This window comes from Planococcus citri, chromosome 5 (assembly GCF_950023065.1).
Source record: "Planococcus citri chromosome 5, ihPlaCitr1.1, whole genome shotgun sequence".
NCBI classification, from domain to species: Eukaryota; Metazoa; Arthropoda; class Insecta; order Hemiptera; family Pseudococcidae; genus Planococcus; species Planococcus citri.
Genome location: NC_088681.1, coordinates 43743655 through 43765728, shown reverse-complemented (window position 1 = coordinate 43765728; position 22074 = coordinate 43743655). Strand labels below are relative to the sequence as shown.

At 36.3% G+C, this 22074-nt stretch overlaps 1 protein-coding gene across 2 annotated transcripts in view; it reads left to right on the top strand.

Moving 5' to 3' along the window:
* Positions 1-22074, top strand: part of GckIII (Germinal centre kinase III) — an 89641-nt gene that overhangs the window by 9470 nt on the left and 58097 nt on the right. The window contains exon 1 of one of the 2 annotated variants that reach the window (XM_065368764.1): positions 15789-16209. The exons of the other annotated variant lie outside the window; for it this stretch is intronic. Within the exon in view, the coding sequence (XP_065224836.1) occupies positions 15916-16209 (294 nt within the window). The 5' untranslated portion in view covers positions 15789-15915. Of the gene's footprint in view, positions 1-15788; positions 16210-22074 lie in introns of those variants that run through there. 2 annotated transcript variants of the gene reach the window in all.

Here is a 22074-nt window from a genome sequence, read left to right as displayed (position 1 = left end):
TGCTTTTTGATAAAAATAAATCATTGTGCAAGGTTTATATCGAATTCGTTTTTAGATCATCTTATAAATGAGAACGGAAAGGATTTTTCGGTGATGTTTTTTTGCCATAAAATGTTTTACCCATGAATGCAATTTGAATTCGAAAAATTTCTGGAGGCTCCAGAATGACTCAAAACTAGTAATTGTTGATGTGAGAGCGTTAAATTGAAGGAATTTATTCATATCGGTACTTGAAAAATATAATGTTTCATTGTTCAATTTATGTACAGTATTAGATTATTTCCAATCTACCTTTAAGTTGACATTATTTTCGTTTTTTTGTTTCGTTTTAGGTGAGTACAAAAATATTTGTGATTAAAAACAAGAGTGATCCAACACCGAGCAGCGGTCATGAGTAAGTTTTTGTTTATCAATTAAAGTTCTCCCAAATTTTAGGAAGGTGAACTTTTGTTAATTTTGAAGGGAATTTTTGCGTGACATTATTTAAAACGAGCCAAAAATGTTATTTCGTAAAATTACTCATCTTTGAAATTAAAGGAGCTGCGTGGGCAATACTTTGTAGAAGTTTCGTGGTACTCTGAAAATTCAAGTGCGCATAGAAGAGGGGGCGGGTGCGGCGAAGGGGGTCGGGTTGAAAAAATGAAATCATATTCGTGTTCAGCAACTTTGAAAACATAGGTAATTAGGTACCATCCGATATATCGCATAAATTTGATATTTCTAAAAATTTTATCAGGAAGGGGGGGTGCACCTTTTATTGAAATTGCCTTATTTTGATGAAAACGCGATGTTTCAGACTGACATAGAACATTTTCAGAATTTCAAATCATAGTTCAACATTGGCCAGTTTTCATATTAAAATTTGATTTTTCAATGAAACTAACAAAATCAGCCCTTTTCGTTTTTTTTTTAGAGTCAAAAAAATTGAACGAAATTAAAAAAGCAGAGTCGAAACCGTGGTTAAATCGGCACGGAATGGCTCAAATTTGAAATTGTAGTTGGAACCGATTATTTGAGCCGAAAAAAATACGCGATGTTTGTTGGATTAAGTAAAATGTGGGAGTCGATTCAGTTTCTAGACGCATCGTAATTCTTCTCTATTTCATTGTTACACTCGTTAAATTCAAAGAAAAACTTTTTTCTTCGAAAATTATTCTATATACTTTGTTTTCTCGTTTCATACCTGAACCTTGCTATTTCATTAGATTTAAAAGTACTTATAGCGGGAACTCTTGTATATTGTGTAGGTTCTGATTCTGAAACAAGTACAACGAAAAACACCCCCGCAACTCCTCCGCTTTTCGAGCAGATTTTCGTAAAATTTTCCCCAAGATACGATCACGAGTACGGTGTAAACTCTTGAATCTAAGTCGAGATGTCTCGTGTTTCGCTTTCTGCAAATTGCGATTTTTTTTTCGTGTAAAAAAAACTACTCTTTCGCGAAAGAGAGAATGAAAATTCTACCGGTCGATGGTTGCGCATTACGTCGGTCAAAAGTTGAGTAGAACAGGTGAGGGGTAACCTTATGGTCGTTGAAAATGATAGTTTCTCGTATTTTAACGATTATCCTATGTTGGCGCATTTTATTGATGGACACAGGGGAGAGAAGGGGGTGTTTTCTCGAGTACACTTACATTATTCATTCGAGTACCTATCCTATCTGTCTTTTTAATAACCTTGAAAAATCTCATTACTGCGATTACCTTTCGGTCAATGTTTATTTTTCGCTTTTCTTCCATCGTGAAATTGAGCGAGCTGAGCTGTGTGAACCAAAAGAGATGAAAATGCATTTCGACCAATTTTCAAGTACTTACCTACTTGATAAATTGCGCCTCGGTAGCAAAGTTCAAATATGAAGCTTTTCTAGCTTGATTCTGTAAGATGTTATAATATGTGGTATTTTCAATTTTACTATTTTTCGTGGAACATTATTTATTATCATCATCCAGAAGCAGGTGTATAGGGTGTAATAAGTTGGTGTATTTTTGAAAGGTGACGTATACGATACGTGACCTTTTCGGTCCTTCGAGTCGGGTTGAAGGTGAGAGAGAAGGTTTCCAAGCGGTAAACGGATTTAATATATCGTATTGTAATTTGTACGTAGCTGCGATATATATAAGAGTTTGAGCAAATCTCTACATATACGAACGTCCTTTTCGCTCCAAGGAATCGTATTCATCGAGCTTTCTCGCCGTTCAGCTTCGACGGTAATACTCAAAGGATAATGTGATAAAGTTGAAATAAAAAGTACGCTTAAAGAAGCGATGTATCGCGTATATGAGAATACAGAATACACACGACGTTTATGAGAGAGAAAAACTGAACAGAGAATAGTAAACGTATAAAAAAGGATTTAGCGAAGACTACAAGGCGGCTGCCAACGAGCGTATTTTTATTTTTTTCACTTTCCTATGAGTATTTTCTGTAACGAAATATCGCAAACGAATTAGGTATACATATACAATCGCGAAATCGTGTTCTGAAGTAAAGTTTACCTAGTTTGGTGTAAAATTTACGTTGGTACAAGTTCTCTTTCTCGTATGGCTTTTGGTAAGATATTGGATGTGTAGGTAATATTGCTCATGTTCGTGTCGTGAAACGATTTTGTGACGAGTTCTTTGACCTTTTTTTCGTCGATCTTTTTCTTCCCTTGGTGGAAATTCCATTAAAGGTAAAAACGACTCGCGTAATGGTTTATTACAAACGTACCCTAATAAAAAATTCAGAAATGAATAAAAACTTTCGGCTGTTTTTACTCAAGATACTCGCGAGACTAGGTTCGAATGCGGGTACTTTTGCTTTGCAAGGCTGTGTGATGTGAATAAAATAAATTGTATGAGGAGACGCAGACTATGGATTTGAGCCCATGCAGGATGAAAATTTCATTTCAGGCTAGGAAGCATATTTCGTTGATGAAAAGTCTTCTCGAGTAGGTAATATGAATTTCATTTGTAAAAACGATCTAATGATTCTTACATTTTGAATAATTAACATCCATGCTACTAAATATTGGCAATTTATAGTGAATTTTACCGTGTTTTCGAAAAAATTACCAATAATTACCGTAATTTACTGCCCAAGAGTTAGAGATCACCACCATACATATTATGTACCTATGGGTTTAGATCATTACAATAGTGCTTTACGGTGAATTACCAGAACTTTGTGGTAAATTACCAACTTATTATAAAATTAGCACCACTTCTCGTAAATTTCCAGCATTTTACCGTAAATTCCTAGCATTTTATCGTAAATTACCAGCAGTTTACCGTGAATTTCCAGAATTTTACCGTTAATTACCAGCGTTTTACCGTAAATTACCGATTGCAGCTAATTTCCTGTATTTTGCTGTTAACAACTACATATCAACATTTTGTGGTACTTAAATTAGCACCCAAACAAACTTGAAAATCATTATAATCCGAAAACTTGATCAAATCGTTCTCGAATGATTCGTTCATAATTATTGATCTGAGTAATTTTTGAACGAAAAACTCAATTTTTGGTAGAATAGGAACTTGACAGAGGGTCGCCGCGCTAGTGTCGCCTTGTTTCTGATTGGCTGATGAAAGGTCCCCGAATAAACATTGGAATGCATTGTTGTGAAAATTGAAGGAAAATTGTTGAAAATTGCTGATAACAACGGGACCTTTTGTTAGTTCCGGTGTTTTTTACTACAATTTCCTAGAGCGCGACAGTTGTCTTGTCAAATCCCTATTACATCCAAAACCGCTTCATCCGAGCGAACAAACTTAAAAATTGCCAAAAGTTCAGTCGAGTCGTTCTCGAGAGATTTGCTCTTTTTTAATAACTGAGTCGTTCATGAACGAAATAAATAAAATTCAAGTTCTGAGAACATTCATTCTCGAATATTACTCATTGACTTTTTAGATATGGACTGCTAGCGGTCCATAAGCCAATGATCTTGAACATAGTTTAGTGGTTGGTTAAGGTTTGGCTTCTGCGCATGCCCGAATCTGAAAAATATAACAGAGCTGGCGCATGCGCATATTGCAACCCTCGACTTATTATGTTCAAGACAATGGCTGTATGTTAGGCTTATGGGCCGATAGCAGTCTATATCTAAAATGTCAATGGAATTACTTCATCCACACAAGTCACAAACAAACATAAAAATCACCATCTTCCAAAAGATAGGTCGAATCGTTCAGGAACGAAATATAATATTTTTCAAAACAATCATGCAAATAACTTCACCCTTTCAAATTACCTTGAAAATTTCTCTTTCCAAAAATTCAATCGATTCGTTCTCGAACGATTTGTTCATAATCATTGAATCGTTCACGAACGAAATATCAATTCTTTCAGAACATTCATTCCCGAACTACTTCATTCTCACAAACAAACTAGAAAAATGAAATATCATCTTCGAAAAGATGAGTCAAATCGTTCTCGAACGATTCGTTTACAAATTAGTCATGACATGTCAATTACTTAAATTGAAGTCGTTCACCATTTTTTTCTAACAATGAACCTGATACGCTTGAAAGCTTCCATTTTCTAAAAGTTCGATCAAGTCATTCTCGAACGATTCGTTCATTAGTATTGGTTGAACCATTCACGAAGGAAGGAGACAATTTTTGTGCAAAACTTTTCGTAAACTTCCTCATCCACTCAAACTTGAAAATCGTGCGACTTTTTCCAAAGGTTTGATTGCCTTGTTCTCGAATAATTCGTTCCCTATACTTTTATACGGAATTGTTCGGGAAAAAAATGATCCAATTTTTCAAATTTCAAACACAATCTTCCATAAAACAATCTTGTATTAAAATCATTAGCATTCTAATGAAAATTACCAGCATTTTACGGTAAATTACCGACACTCTACGGTAAATTACTGGCAATTTACAGTAAATTACCATCGTTTACGGTAAATTGTCCGTATTTCACAATAAACTTTCAGTATTTTACGGTAAATTACCAATTTTACGGTAAATGGTTCATAAACATTTACAGTAAATCTCCACTAGTTCGCGGTAAATTACAAGCATTTTGTAGTGAATTACCATTTTTTACGGTAAATTGTCCGTATTTTACAATAAATAACTATCAAGATTTTACGTACGATAAATTACCAGTATTTTTGGTAATTTACCTACATTTCATGGTAAATTACTAGAATTTTACAGTAAATGGTCGTAATTTTTTTCATTTGTTTGCTATGTACAATTGTACATTTACACACTTGTGAAATTGACGTTGAATCGATTCTGTACCGAGTTGGTAATTACGCGTAATTTACCGTAATTATTCATGTTTGTTGTAAGTTGATCTATTTTGATGAATTATTAGGTATCTACGAATATAAATGTGTGGTAATTACCACTTTTTCATGTCTGTTTTGTAATATACCGTAATTACCAACATGACGCGTGTTAGGTTAGAATAGGTATCTAATCGTGTATCATTTACCGTAATTTACGAGTTTTTGCGAAATTTATGGTAATTTGATTTGAATGCGTGGTAATCCGACTTATCGACTGCGTTATTCCGTTTTACTTTAGATTTTGCTCCGCAAAATGATCACCTTAATTGGGAATTTTAATCGAACGAGCGTTTTAAAACGGTTTTTAACGTTTCGAGGCGACGATTATTAATGTACAGTGGTCTCCTATTTTATTCAACATTCGATCAGTTGGAAACGGAACCTGATTGCTACCTGGCAAGATGAAGAGCGAGGTAGAGGATCAAACGCACCAAACCGGAGCACCTATATAGGTATTTTAATACGCGACGACGGCGTGTAAAAAAAAGAGCTACCGTATGTGTTGGAACTTGGTGTGTTGTGTACTTCTACGAGTACATACACATACATTACCATTACTTGATACTCTTCCGATTTAAACGAGCTGGTTTATCGATGGTGATGATGATGAGGATGATGTTGATAATAATAATGTACTTAATACTTACGTATGTAATATACCTGGTACAATACGAGTATAGGTATATAAAATACCCATATCCGGTGGCTACGCGGATGGCGGTCTATATTATAGCCCGTTTAAATATCCATAGGTACTTGAATGCGATGCGATTCTGTCGTATATGGTGGAGCAAAACCGAAGAGAGTGGAAACGACTCGCGACTTCGCCAATACTCTACAGCAATGTTGTTTGCTCTTGGAGAAGAAAGATCGTTGCTGAGCGTTAAAACGAGTTCAAAAGTTGTTAATGAGAGAGACGATTACGTAACCGAAGAACCATTCCTTTGCTCTTTCCCTCTGCAGTCGTTCATTACGCATAAAATAAGTTTACAAATGCGGAAAATATTCATGGTGGAGCGTATTGTCTCGGATACACGATGTACCTATGTATGTAGATGTACTTTCTGTTACCAGATACTTTCGTACGAGTGTCGAGTATATGTATTATATGAAAAATAGTGGAAAAAGAAACGCATGTGTATTGGTAATGTGCGCTGGTGTGTGTAAATTATCGTATAAGTTATGCAGTTCCTTCGTTCAAAGTATATATACGCTCTATGAGCAAGAAGAGATGAATGCTATATACGTTCGAGCATACGAGTCACACTATGTACAACACAATCGAGTGTAAAAAAATAAATAAATAAGCGTGTAAATATGGAAGTTGCACGCCGCAGTAAGTGATACCTATTGTTTTGAAGAGAGCGTAAAGACAAACAAATGGAACGCAAGAGGTGACTATCGGAGAGGCGGTGAAAAATACGCCGGAGAACTGACTATGAGATAATATATACCAAATGGAAATTACGCTGGAACGTGGAACGTGTGCAGTGTTATGACTGTTTAGTCTGTGAAATACATAATGTACATATCGAAGGTAAAAGCAGTCATTCGAGGATACGTTATTGTTATCACTAAAGTTTTTTCAACAGCTCAAAAAGATATCCCTCTTTTGAAAAAAAAAACAGAAACTTATTTTGATTCACTAGTCGAACATTTTTCAACTCACATTCTCCAATTTAAGCGAAACTAAGCTACATCAAAAGAATTTGTCCTAAAACCCCTTAACCAAAATTTCAGGTCCTAAAGTTGACTTTTGAAAAATTCGAAAATCTTTTTGAAAGGCGATTTTCAATTTTTTTGGGCAAAATTAACTTTTTTGAGCATAAGAGCCAGTGCGAATAAATTCTTCAATTCAACTCCCAGCGGTTATTCAATTTTCTCCGGAAATTTAAAATTTCTCAAAAATGAACTTTAGAACCTAGAACCTACAACTTCGGCTTAAAAAGTGAAAAAATTTCAAAAACTATGTTCCTAGTTTAAAGTGGATAGAAATGTAATTCATTATACATTTTTTTTTCAATATTAATTTCAGGACTTATACTTGGTTAATTTTCAAGTATGTAATCCGTTACTTTTTTGACGTTTAGGTTACAGAAGGATTTTTTTTACAACTTTTTCGTGCATCCTAAAGAAAAAAAACGTTATCTATAATGAGCGATTAAATTGACGAAAGTACGTATTCACTTTTTTCTTCCCAATTGGCCACAGTGCATCATTTTCAGCGTTACGCTTACAACGCATTGCCTTTTGCTAAAATTGACAAAATCTTGGTTTCTGCCGAAAAATAGCGAAACAATTCTTATTTTGTAAAAATTACCAAAGAGTTTCGTTTCTTGCTGAAAATTGTTACAAAAATTCCAAAAAAAAAAAAAATTTCCTAAAAATTATTCAAAAGCCTTGTATTTTAAGTGAAAAATGAAAAAAATTTCCGTTTTCTCAACAAAGAATGCGAAAAAGTATATATTTTTTTTGCTAATACGAGTAGAATACTTAATTACCAAAAAGTCCTGCTTTTGCTGAAATTGTCATTCTTGTTGTTTGCCAAAAATTTTTAAAATATCTAGGTTTTTAAAAATATGACAATAATTTTCGTTTTTAGCAAATTTGCTGAAAATTGTCGTTTTTTGAACGATAAATCGATACTCAATCGATAAATCTGACTTACAACAATATTAAACTTGCCTAACATTCGACAAAACGAAAACAAACTTCAACAAAAAATAAATAAATATTTATTGTTAACGGTCATTGACCTAACGATCAATAAACCAGACAAATGAGACTGAGCAAAAAGCTCGATGACTTTACTTTACGACGACAAGAATAATATTAACGCGAACTAACTTAGTAACTAACGAAAACAACGAAAAAACAACGATAATTTAACAGCCAACAGTTTACGCGATTTTACGAAAAGAACAAAAAACCATTTAATACGTAACCAACAATATATATATCGCGAAACCGAAATTCATTTTTTAATAAAAAATAAAAACTTAAAAGTTACCGAACATAGTTCGTTACGGTTACGATTCCAATTTTGCCAACACCCCACCATAAAAATATTTTCCCTAACACGCGTACCACTTAAATAAACGTAAAACTTGTTGCTTCTTATCAATACCGGTGTTAGTAAACACTTTGAAACAAAAAATTTTTACAGCAAAATTTCAGTTAAATTATACTTAAATTACATAAAAAACAACTCGAAAACTTAATTTAAGCATTAAACAATGACTCACAGAGTCTATCGAATACGGTACGTGTCGTGGCTTTGGTTAAAATATCGGCAAGTTGATCCGCCGAAGATATCTTTTGCAAGTAAATGATCTGTTTTGTGACTAAATCGCGTATATGATGATAACAGACATCTATATGTCTGGTACGTTTCGATTCGACCGTATTCGCAACGGCAATCGCTGCATTAGAATCGCAATACACCGGTACGGTGTCAATACGAACTTCTAATTCGACAAACAGATTTCGCCAAGCCAAGACTTCCTTTCCAGACGTACTTAACGCAACGTATTCAGCTTCACACGACGAAAGACTTACACAATTTTGTTTCTTGACTACCCAGTCAATTACGTTGCCATAGTGCAATACAAAAATTCCAGACGTTGATTTTCTGTCTAAACAATCACCAGCGAAGTCCGAATCTACGTATACTCTTACAGAGTATTTATCAACGACTTCAGGTATTACGTAGGTAAGTTTCACGTTCAACGTACTACGTAAATACCTGAGAATACGCTTACTATATTCGAATAGCTCCTTGTTTGCCAAGTGCTGGTATCTGCTTAGAAAGTTTACAGCAAAAGCGATATCGGGACGTGTTCCCCTTGCTATGTAACTTAAACTTCCTAAGAGACCACGCACTTTGGTTTCATAACTTTTATCGAGCTTGAGATTGGTAATCTTCAAGCCCGGTTCGATTGGAGTTGAGATACTATTCAAATTAGATAAACCGTAATCATTAACTAACTGCTCGATATATGAATTTTGATGTATTTCTAACTTTTCTTTACTACGATTAATTTCCATTCCAATGAACTTCTTGCATTGTTCCAGGTCTCTGATTCCAAAACGCTCATTCAATCGCTTGACCAACCACTCAATTAGACGATCATCGCAACCTGTAATTAGAAAATCGTCTACGTAAACGACAAACACGCAACGTAGAGGATTTTCGGCATCGAAGTAGACACACGGATCAACTTTGCTCCTTACGAAACCGAGCGAAAGTAAATACTCATTCAATTTTGCGTTCCACGACTTGGGACTCGTTTTTAACCCATATAACGAACGTTTGAGAATATATACGACACCTTTTTCTTCGTTAGTCCCTTTCGGTGGGTTGAACATAATACCTCGGTTTATATCTCCATTGAGAAATGCAGTACTCACATCTAGCTGTCTCAACTGCCACTTGTTGACCATAGCTAGATTGAGCATCGAGCGTATTATCGGTTGATTAGGTGTTGGAGCGTATATTTCATCCAACTCATAAAAATGGTTGTCTTTGAAACCACGCAACACCAATCTAGCCTTAAATTTCACCCCACCATTCGAGTTGATTTTTTTCTTTAGAACCCACTTACTATCTACTTTCGAATAATTCTCTTTATTTACGCTTTTTTCAGATGCTGAATACCAAACGTCTTTGATCTCCATCGCCTTTAACTCTTCATCTATCGCTACACGCCAAAATTTCGACTCAGGACCGTTTAACGCTTCTTCATACGTAAGGTCATCGACCCCAGCGAGTGCAAAGCAAGTAAAATCGTCGCTACGTTCATCCGAAGATGATGTATCGATTAAACTACGATCTACTAAATTATCACCGCTACGTTCGGCTTCAGTCAGCTCATCTGGGTTTATCCAATTGGAGCAACCAGGAGCTGAATCAGCGTTACTTACTGGTGTAACCGTAGGTACGATATTCACATCGCTTACACTCACTGATACCGATGTTTTTAACAAATGATCGTTAATAACATCGTGTATCTTACGCGTTTCGTCTACTTCTACGCAACTCGAATTCGTAAATTTATTTCGTAAAACATCGTACAATACATAACCTGTCTCTGTAAAACCGAGTAAAACCATATCGATCGACTTCTCATCAGTTTTCTTTCTCTTTTCAGGCGGTACTAGAACTCGTGCAACGCTTCCAAACAATCTCACTCTCGATAAATCCGGCTTTCGGCGATTCCACAGCTCGTACGGTGACAGATCGTTCAAGGCAGAATGCGGTAAACGATTGTACACGTAGTTCGCCGTGTATGCAGCGTAAAGCCAGAATTTATTCGTTAAACCGCCTTCGTATAACAGAGCTCGCATTTTTTCTTGGATGGTTCGGAAAAAACGCTCGACGGTGCCATTATGCTGCTTCTCATACGGCTCACTGTTCTGCATAGATATGCCTTTTTCGTCGACAAACTCTTTAAAGGTACCTCCGATAAATTCACTAGCGTTATCGCACCTGATACGCTTCACTTTCGTACTCCATAACGTTTCACTAATATTTACAAATTTTTTTAGGTAGGTACCTACTTCGGCTTTACTTCTCATTCCGAACGTTACTCCCCATCTCGTACAGTCATCTACGAAGCCAATCAAATATCACTCGCCTTCTAGTCCTTCTGTAATAGGACCCATTACGTCAATATGAACGAGATCGAGCGGATTTGGATACCTATACCTACTTGAATCGTAGATATGTTTCTTTTGTTTTGCTTTACAGCAAATTTGACACTGATTGAAAGGTGGGCAATCACATCCACGTAACTCAGGGATCTTATCTAGTACCGTCTTGCTCGTATGAGCCAACCTACGATGCCAGATGTCACCTTCACCTTTTAACCTATTTACTTTCTTTTTATTTTTCAGATTTACATCACTGTCACTGCACGTACTGATATTTCCTATACCTACACTAGAAACGTTCGAAACTACAACTCCAGAATCATTACCTATCGTCGTCGAGGTATTACCTACATTTGTCGAGTCGCTAACATCATTTGAGACCAACGCAGATGAATAATTGGAACAAGAGTACAACATAGGAGGTATATTAATCATAAACTGAATCGTATACAATCCATTATCGTTAAGTACTAATCTAGAAACTATATTTCCCGCAGGATCGACCAAACGAGGATCTTCATCGAAGAAGAAACGATAACCATTCGCTACGATTTTCGACACGGACAGAAGACTAAAAGAAAGACTAGGTACGTAGTATACCTCGTTCAACCAATAGACGTTTCCGTCATCGGCTAGAACTCTCAATCGACCTACTCCTTCTTTGATCAAAGAGACTTCACAATGAGCGGATTGTAAACTTTCGTTTATTTTCCTCTCATCGTGCAAGACTCCACGATGTTTCAGAAAATGCGACGTCGCGCCACTATCGACGACAAACGTGATAAAATCAACGCCGTCGTCGTCGTTTGTCTCGACGTATGCATTTTCTTCACCGAGATTCAAAGCGGTCGAGTCACCTAAAAAATAATTCGACCCGATATTCACGTTACGCGACGTACCGAAGTTAGAAATCGCAACACTGTCACCAAAATTACTACGACCGAACCTATCTTTCACGAATTCATCTACGATATTACACCTACGACCTTCATCTAACGAGAAATTTTCTTTTTTTTCAGACATCGACGGAAAAAGACCTAACGCTATCGACGGACGAGGACCTGACGAACCGGACGAACCTGCAGTACCAGACGTACCCGACGTACCACTCGACGAACCGTTACCACCGTTATTACGCGACGAATCACCATTCTGCGGACAATTACGACCTATATGCCCGGTTAGATTGCATCGATAGCAAACGATACTTCCCCGAGGGTTGGTATCGTTTCTATAATTCCCTCCGGCGGATCGACAAGACTTGGCCATGTGGCCCCGTTTATGACACTTATAGCAGGTACGATCTTTGGCTTGTACGAAGCCATTATTACTACTTCGATCACCGTTACCGTTCGACGAATTACCGGACGAGTTCGAACTACGATTACGCGACTTATTACGATTACGATTATTTTTATTACCGGATTGATCGGATGCGGCCATCGCTGAACCGGTACTTGTCGAACTCTTCGAAGTCGAGGAGTTCTTCGAGGCACCTTCCAAACTCAAAAGCAACGATGAAATTAACTTTGGATTTGGGTCTCCAGCTGTGACGTGAACCAGTCCTCGAGCAGTCATACGCACTGATTCATACTTCGGCGAATTGCCTAACGCATTGATCAGATACGTATAGATCTCCGATGGAGTCAACTTCACGTCCAAACTCTCCATATCGTTGATTAACGTATAAAATGCCTCCAAGAACTCCTTCGGACCTTTGTACATATCGATGACAATCTTCGAAATACGAGTTCGACAGTCGATAATTGCTGCTTGGTTTTCCGCCTGGTACAAGGAGTTGAGCTCCGTCCAGAATACGTACGGGTCCTCTGTCTCCTTGACCAGTCGGAAAACGTTCTCAGCTACGTGCCTAATTAAAATTTCGAGAGCTTTCGCTTTTTTACGCGCCGATAACGTATTTACTTCGAGAATCGCGGTTTGAAGTCCTTTGGCCGCCAAAATGACCTTTATTTTTCTCTTCCAGGACACGAAGCCCGTACCGCGAAAAACCATTGACTCCATTACGCGACTATCACCGGCACCAAACATACTTTCGTCGGATGAACTCGAAGACTCGTTACGCGGATCTACGTTTTCGTCGGACTCGTCGTCGCTACTTTCGAAATCAGACTCGTCGTCGGATGGACCAGGAGGTGGAGGTGGTGGAGGACCGGATGGTGGATTAGACGGAGGAGGAACGGGATCAACAGGGATCGACGGATCGTTGGAAATATCACCGGAACCCGCGGAGCTCGTACCAGCTTCGGTATCACCTGCTGACTCAGATACGTCTACGTTTACTTTACTTTTACCTTTCGACTTCGGTATACTTTGTTCTGATTTTTCTTTTTCAGAAAAACCACGAAACTCAGCGCTCGATTTACGCTTATCTGAACTACTATCGTCGTCGTCTACGTTGACCGATTTTCCTGACCGCAAATAGGACAGGACTGTCGACATTTACTTCGTCGAACACCACGAACCAAAAATTCAACAGCTACACAAGCCGGATACTTGAACGAGCAAATCCACACAGGATACCAAAACGTCGTCGAACTACAGAGCGTTTCACCAACTACGCTCACGCTACCATGAACGATAAATCGATACTCAATCGATAAATCTGACTTACAACAATATTAAACTTGCCTAACATTCGACAATACGAAAACAAACTTCAACAAAAAATAAATAAATATTTATTGTTAACGGTCATTGACCTAACGATCAATAAACCAGACAAATGAGACTGAGCAAAAAGCTCGATGACTTTACTTTACGACGACAAGAATAATATTAACGCGAACTAACTTAGTAACTAACGAAAACAACGAAAAAACAACGATAATTTAACAGCCAACAGTTTACGCGATTTTACGAAAAGAACAAAAAACCATTTAATACGTAACCAACAATATATATATCGCGAAACCGAAATTCATTTTTTAATAAAAAATAAAAACTTAAAAGTTACCGAACATAGTTCGTTACGGTTACGATTCCAATTTTTCCAACATTTTTTTGCAAAAAATTTCTAAAAGTCTTACTTGTTCTTAAGAATTGTCCAAAATTCTTGCTTTTTGCCGAAAATTTCCAATGATGCTACCTTTTTGGCAATTGAAAACAGTTTTTTCGCCTAAAAACTACGATACTAAAAAGTCTCTTTTTTTGAAAAAAAAAAAACTGAGAAAAAAAATGTCTTTGCCTGTACTTCCCAAAAATTGCTGCTTTTTGCTAATTGTCAGTTTTGCTTTTTGACTAGAATTTTTCATTTGAATGTTGATTTTTTTTTTCAAAAATTATCCAAAAGTTTCAGTTTTTCTCAGAAAGTACTGCTTTATGCTGGAATTGTCAGTCATACATTTTGCTAAAAAATTGTCAAAAATTCCCACTTTCTTGCAAAAATTTGTTAAAAATTGTCGTTTTTGCAAAAAATTTTAAAAAGTCACTTTTATCCAAAAATTGTCCAAAGGTGTCGCTTTTTTTATAAATAATTGCCAAAAATTGTAAAAGTCCCGCTTTTTACCATAAGTTATTGTTTTTTTGTCAGAAATTGCCAAAACTCTCACTTCATGGTAACAAAAATTGCCAACATTTATTTTCAACCTTCCAGAGGGTTTTTGGAATTTCTGGAAAAAATTGAAAAATCTCTTGAAGCTCCAGAAAGGCCCAGAATTGGCTACAAGTTGTTGATGTGTGAGAGTTAAATTGAAGAAAAGTATTCACATTGGTTCACTTTACTCTGAAATAAAGTTACGAGTACATTTCAAGAAAACGTTATTCAATTCTCTTTGAAACTGCTTTTTAAATTTTTTAAATTTTCAAAAATTCAGAAATGAACTTGAGTTCTAGAAATTCTGTTGATGGCGGTTTTAAGACATGCTCTTTCGATCTAGCTTAGATTTTGTTCAAATCGGAGAGTATGAATTAGAAAGTTTCCTTGCCGGGGGGAAATATCAGAAAATTTGTACCAAAGGCCCTTTGAAACAATTATTGCCTTGGAGTATCTGAAAGGGAGGGCTATCAGGAAAATTTTCAAATAAAAAAAAACTTTTCACTCTGATCGATGCTCAAACCTGCTTCGTGAAAATACATATGATCCATGTCAAAAGTTAGCTATCCTGTACTTTGTCTAGGATTATTCTATCCAAAAAAATCACGTTTCCTCTGCGAACGTTCAGGTTTATTCCCCCCCCCCCTACCATTTTTTGTCCATTTCGATGGTGGAAAATTATGCAAGAAGAATTAAATTCAACTTTTATGTTCTCTTCAGAAGCAAGATAGATTGGTGTGTTCAGGAAGAGGAAAATGCTGATTGAGACTTATGACGAAGCATCATGTATCGAAATTCTGAAATAAGGATGCTATGAGCTATGGCAATATGTTTGTGTGTAATTGAGATGTTTTTTGATACCAGATGGCAGTCTGTCATAGAGAAGAAAGAGGGGGAAAAGGACGTGGTGCCAAATTTGTTGATTTTTCCGCAATCTTCGAGCCTCTAGCTGTCAGAGAAAGGAGGAACATATTCTTTGCTAAGGAATTCTGCAATTGATGAGGCCAATCATGCGATTCGTCTCTGAAAAAGATCACGATATCGCGAATGAGTGTAATCGAATGAGGAAAAAGGCGAGACGAGAGGACGAGAGGGCAGGGTGGATGTGAGAATGTGTCGTTGGGTTGGGAGAAAGGTTTGGTAAAGGCCGGAGAGAGGGCCGAGGCCGACGAACGTCGTCATCGGGCGCGATATTACGATGACGAAGCATGCGGCGGCGCATCGGTGGCCACGATGACTACGACGACGATGTTGTTGTTGTTGTTCGCGGTGGTGGCGGCGTTCAACTGACGCTGGTAGACGGCGTGTTAGTATACACGTTGCCGCGAAGCAGCGCGCACACAGAACGAGAGCCGCAGTGTGGTTTTCGGTGAATAGGTCGCGGCTTCGCGCTTTCGCGCTCGCCGTCCATTCATCGGACTGAATGCTTTTTAGACGTTTCGTCGCGTATTTATGCGCCAGCGTGTTTACCGGCGATTGCCAGCATCCCGGGTGTCGTAACGGTCGAAGGTGTCACGAAGATCAGGAAGATCATCAACATCGTACCGTCGTCGTGACAGCCACCGTAACCGCCGCCACTATCGCCGGATCTACGCCGCCGGCGACTACACCGACCACAAGTGCTGCAACAGCTGTTTTAATTGGAGAAGCGTCCGCTACCGATAGCCAAAGTTCCAACGTTGTCGACATGTCACCCTGTAGGAATGTCCAAGTAAAGGTATGTTCAGTTGATGGCTTTTGAGTGTGAAAAAAATCGATCATCATCGTTCGGATCTCGATCTATGAGATGATCACCAGGTGGTCGCCGTTTCGGTGAAAACCTTGCCTAGGAGTAGAGGGATGCTGATAGTGAAAGCAGAGAGAGGAAGAAAAGTCCTGTAAGATTGTCTTTTTTCACGAAAACTGGACAGTAAAGTACGAGCATGTCCAATTTATTTTCGTTGATCAGTGATTTAGATTGATTAGATTGATATGATTCAATTTATCGTTGGATTCGATTGCTTCCTTCTATCGCCCAGGTTTCTTGATACCTGCCATTTCTTTTTGTTTTTGTATTTTTAATTCTTGAAACAAGAGATAGATGAACGAAGTTACCATTTATTCCCCCCCCCTTTATTGTAAGATTATTTACCCGAGTTCAGAATATTCTGAGGTTAAGATATTCTTAGTGTCAGTTTCAAGGTGTCTAGAAAGTGTTAGTTTTAGGTTTTCTAGTAAGTTTTGCAATCAATGAAATAGACCTGCTTTGGCAAAATGGTACTGAGAATCGAAGAAGTGCTCTGAAATGACTGCATTCGGCTCGAAAGTCGTGCATTCTTGAGTAAAAGTTCCTTAAAAATTAATATTTTCTTAGTTAATTGTGTAAAGTTTGAAAAAATCGGATTCGTGGAAATAAGAGGGTGTAAAAATTTGGAAAACATTTAAATTTTGAAAGCGAATCTAAAAAAGTTCGAGAGTAAATTTTTTGAAAAAGTGAGGATTATTTCTACGTGTGTTTGAAAAAATAAAACCATTCTACGAGATGAAAATGAATTACAAAAATTGAAGTTGACGCAATTGAATTTTACAAAACTGTGAAATTTCCCTTTATCTATGTACTTTTCACGAATCAAGATTTTTCTTTGAATTTCTAGGGAATTTATCAAATTTACTTCCTACTTCCTCTATTCAGGAAAAAAACTGTAAATGACTGGGTGAATTCGCAAACGAGGTTGAAAATTTTTTTAGGATGATTTCATTTAGTTTCTACGGAAAATAAATCAGATTGAGATTCCCCGACTGTTGTCGTACGTATTTGATATCCATAAATTTTTTCAAATCAGCAAATTCTTTTTATTTTTTCCCCCATACATTCAATGAGTTGACGATTATTTTGAAAATACGTAGGTAAGTATAGGCACAAAATTGGCAATTTTTACTTCTCTGACATTTTCTCATCTTTGATAATAAAATTTTGTGTCGATACGCCTCTGCGAATTTTGTTGTATATGGTAGTTTTCTACGTATGTAATCCTCTCATAAGTATTTTATATTATTGCCAGCTCGGTCGAGGCGATATCGATATAGAAAATAACATGTCACGTGAAATTGTTGTTCGTGTGAAAGCGTCTAAACGAGATGACACGCTGATTTTCGTATTGTAAAGAGATTTTCCGGTCGTCGCTGTCGTCGTCGTTGTTGTTGTTGTTGTGGTCATCGCCGTCATCGATCTATCTATTGAGAAGTATACCTACTCTATGAAAGGTACTTTGAATGTAGGTAGAAATAGAGATATAGGCACATGATATTTTGATGTAGGTAGTTAGGTATAGTAAATGATAGGTATACGTGGGATACATTTTCATTTTCGAGTGGAGTATTTATAGTTTTATAGCCTAGATGGATGTATTGTGTATACCTAGATGTACCTAATACAATTATACGTGTATTTTTTCACCCCTTTACGAATCGTTGCGTCTTTCATCGTACCCGCTAGATGGGTTATGATTTATGACGATTAATATCTACGTTATTATTTACCAACATACACGTATTAATGTAGGTATATCGTACACGTATATGAAATATTTGTACGTGTATTGTGTAAACATAAAACAAAGCTGACAATGCATATGTGTGTGGAAAGCGATTTCGTCCTCAAAGTCCTTGACATTACTGTATGGATGAATTTTGGTTGATACCCATTTAACGATTTTTAAATTGTATAGTATCTCTGGTTTGTAACTTCGTAAACTGTGCCTATATACTTAATACGTTTAGGTCATTTTTTTGACGACGTCCATCATCACTAACTCGTATGCCCATTGGAACGGATTGTGAAAAAAAATGTTGGAGGATTTTGATCAAATTTAATGGAGATCTTCATTTAGAGGTTGAAAGACACGTAGGAAAATTTTTAGCTTCGAATGTGCCCTCGGAGGAGATATTTAGGTTTTCAAAGAATGGGAATTTTCGAAAAATTGCGGTTTTTTCGTTCTAGCCCATACCCAACCTGTTCTGGGGAAAATGGCCGACTCCCAAAAGATAGTGTTTGTGATTCTGAGTCGATTTAGGCCATTGCCATCAAAATCCAAGAACACTTTCAGGGTTCTGTTGAGTGTTTGAAAATTTTTCACCCAATCGCCCATTTTTGGGTAAAGTGCTTTGAAATTTTTTTTTTTCAAATATATCGCGTTACATAATTAGGTATGTCAAAACGTCCAAAGATATCGTTTCTGAAACTCGAAAAATATTTTAGCAGAGGTGCCAATTTTTGGTCATCGTTGCCAACTTTAGGAAGAAAATAAAAAATTTGGCGAGTTTTTGAATATTTTTTTCGATTGTTTTAAAAATTGGCATCTATGACTAAAAATTTGCTTCTACTGCGTTCTAAAATATTTTCCCAGTTTTAGAATTGATATCTTTCGATATTCTTGCACAATTAATGCAAAATATTTCGGTAGAAAAAAAATTTCAAAACACAAATTTTTTCACTTCCTCCAGTGATTGTAAGTCGTGAGTACATGCTAATCTTTCGAGGCAATTGTAGATTCATAATCGACGTACGAATGAAACACATCGTCGGAATGTTCATTCGAATGAAGCCATATTAGAAAACTTGTCGAATCAGCGAAAAATTCGTTGAAAAATTCTTCATGGGAGATTGTGTCCGAGTAATCATATAAAATTGATTCAGGACTGGTTGGATTGCGGATGGAACTAGAAGAAGATTAATGCGAAGAAATTTTGCTGAGGAACGTTTCTGCTGACTTAATTTTCTCTCGTCTTTGTATTCACCATATGTACTATGTACAATATACAAGGGAAAATATTTGACGAATAAAATCTGATGTAGCTCAGACTGTGCATTCGTGTCGACTTGGAAATTATGTTATTTCAAAATGTCGAGTGTGGAAGACGTTCATACGTAGAATGTACGTCGTTCAATGTATACTTATTGTATACTTTACCTATCTATCAGTTTGACGTATTTCGAAAACAGGAAAACAAACTAAAGAAATTGAGGAAACCGATGAAGTGTTTTCATTTTTTAACCTAATTCAACGCGGAATTAATTTAGGTTCGCGTCCGCGTCCTGAGTGACTGCAGGTGGCGTGATGCTTGAAAAAAAGGAAAAAACTTATTTGTGCGATATCACGATGATGGAAATCTGTATTTATGTTTGCGATGTGCTTGTGTGTGTAAAGATTGCTTTTGTTTTTTTGTTCCTTCTTTTGTTAATTTTTTTTCAATCTAATTAATTTTCAAGAAGTCGTGACAGAAAAACTACGAAAAGTCGGGGAATTTTACCCTTTTTGGAAAGTTGGAGAATTTTTTCCAAGTTTCGTGATGAATCGTGTTGAAAATTTTTGTAATTAATTTTTATGATTTTTTAATGGAGTTTTTACTTTTATTTTATACGTGAATTTATGCGAATTAATGGTTCTTACTGTATTTCAATTTTTTCTTGATGTGTCAAAAAAAACAACTTTCTATTCGACGTTTTTGTCCTCCACTGCTCAAATCATCCCCTAAATGTCAGAACCTTACTCAAAACACTAGGGTGATTTTAATATTTGAATTTTGAATCATCTGGGAAATTGAAAAAAAAATGATTTAGAAAACTGAGAAAACCCAAGAAAAAACATTTCTCAGCAATTTTTGACAGTAGACAGGGACACTCGAACAGTTTTACGTTTTACTGTTTGAACAATTAAATAAATAAAATTTTGGAGTTTTAGCTTCAGGTTCGAGAAGCATTTTATAAAATCGAGAAACCTGTTCAAAAATCATCAGAAATCAGAATACTATCTCGAAATTTGAAAACTTCTTACTATAGGGAAACTCATCAACTGTCCCTTGAAGACTGATACTATATCCCCAAAATTTCAACTTTCAGTTTTGCGTTTGAGGCTTGTTGAGGTAAAAACCATGAATTGGAAATTTAAAAACTAAAAAATGGCGAAAATTTGTACTTTTAAAAAAGTAATTGTACCTACTATACACTGCATTTTCAAAATCTAAACAAGCAAAGAATGTGATATAAGTTCTGGAAAAAGCTGGAAATGTTTCAATTTTCAAAATACAGTGAATCCGAAATTTTTTTCAAGAAAGATTTCATTTTGTCATTTCCATAAATATTTCAGAAATGAACATTATTTTTAGCTTCTTCATTTTTGATGATAAGCAAACTGAGAAATTCAGTGATGCAATAATTTTTTTCGTGAGTCTCTCTGGAATAGAAAATTGTGCATCAATGATTCCAAATTTTCCGAAGTATGCTTTTTACTTCAAGCCTGAAGCTGAAAACTGACAGCTAAAATTTTGGTAGCAGGATAAGTATGTAGTCTAGGGACTACCACCTTGGACCACTTTTCATAAAAATTCCTGACCCGGCAGACAGTTTTTGACTGAGGTTCCCTAGCTTGTAGACATTTTCCTTTATATTTTATGACAAACAAAACTGCATTTGATGAGGAGGGAGGAGCTGATACAGAATAGTTATGTTTAAAAATGATTCGTTGCTTCTCAAATCAAGAGTTCTTCATCTCCATTAGATTGAAAGAAAAAAAAAATGGAAGATCAGTTTGTTGAATTCTTAGTGCTCTATTGCTGCACTTGAGATTTTCGAAAAGTTAGAGGAACCGAAAATTACATTCAATCAATTTTCTTCTAGTCCTTAAAATAATCAAATTTTCAAATAAAGAATTTCTCAAAGAAGTATTCCAATCAGTAGTAAAATTTTGGACCCAACTGAGAAAAGACCGAAAGATTGTTCAAAATATGTACTTTAGCAGGTAGAATTTCAAAATGCTTGACTTCATTTTTACATTTTGACGAATTTTTAGGAATTGAAAGGCCCATTTTCGACGAAAATATGAAAGAAATTTTGAGGAAGTTTTGGTTTGAGTCTTGAAGGGCGAATTTGCCCGATATTGAAGCAGCAGGCAAGGGTGTTATCAGATAATTTGTTCAGGTATTTTTCAGTTACAGTTTTCAGAAAGTCGTCAATCGTTTCAATTTTGAGTTCGCGTTGTATTTGAGTATTCCGGCAAAACCATGGAGCGTTAGTGGCGATTCGACAAAACTTATTTTGGAATATTTGAAGTTTTTTCTTGTTTGTTTTGGAGGTACCGTACCACACTGGAGCCGCATATGTAAAAGTAGGACGAAGAATAGTCTTGTAGATTAGTATTGCTGTTTTGATTTTCAAATGTGAACTTCTGTTGATTAGTGGGAAAAGTGTTTTGAGTTTGAAGTAGGTAGCTTTCATTTTCTGTGAGATGTGATATGTGAAAGTGAGTCGTTTGTCAAGGAATACTCCAAGATATTTAACGGCTTCATCACTCCATTCTATTGTAGCGTTTTCAATATTAATGTTTCTGGTAGGGTTGCAGTGGTGTCTCAGCGTGAAGATTTTTGTAACTGTCTGAAAATTTACTTAAATTGAAGTACATAAGTATAAGGCTGAAATTAGATTTCTGACTTTTTAAATTCACTGATGGTAGATTTTATACGTTCTGCAGCCTCCAGCAAATTTTTAGATTTCCTAGTTCTTGAAAAAAAATACTTGTACCTATCATTTAAATAAGTACTTTACGGT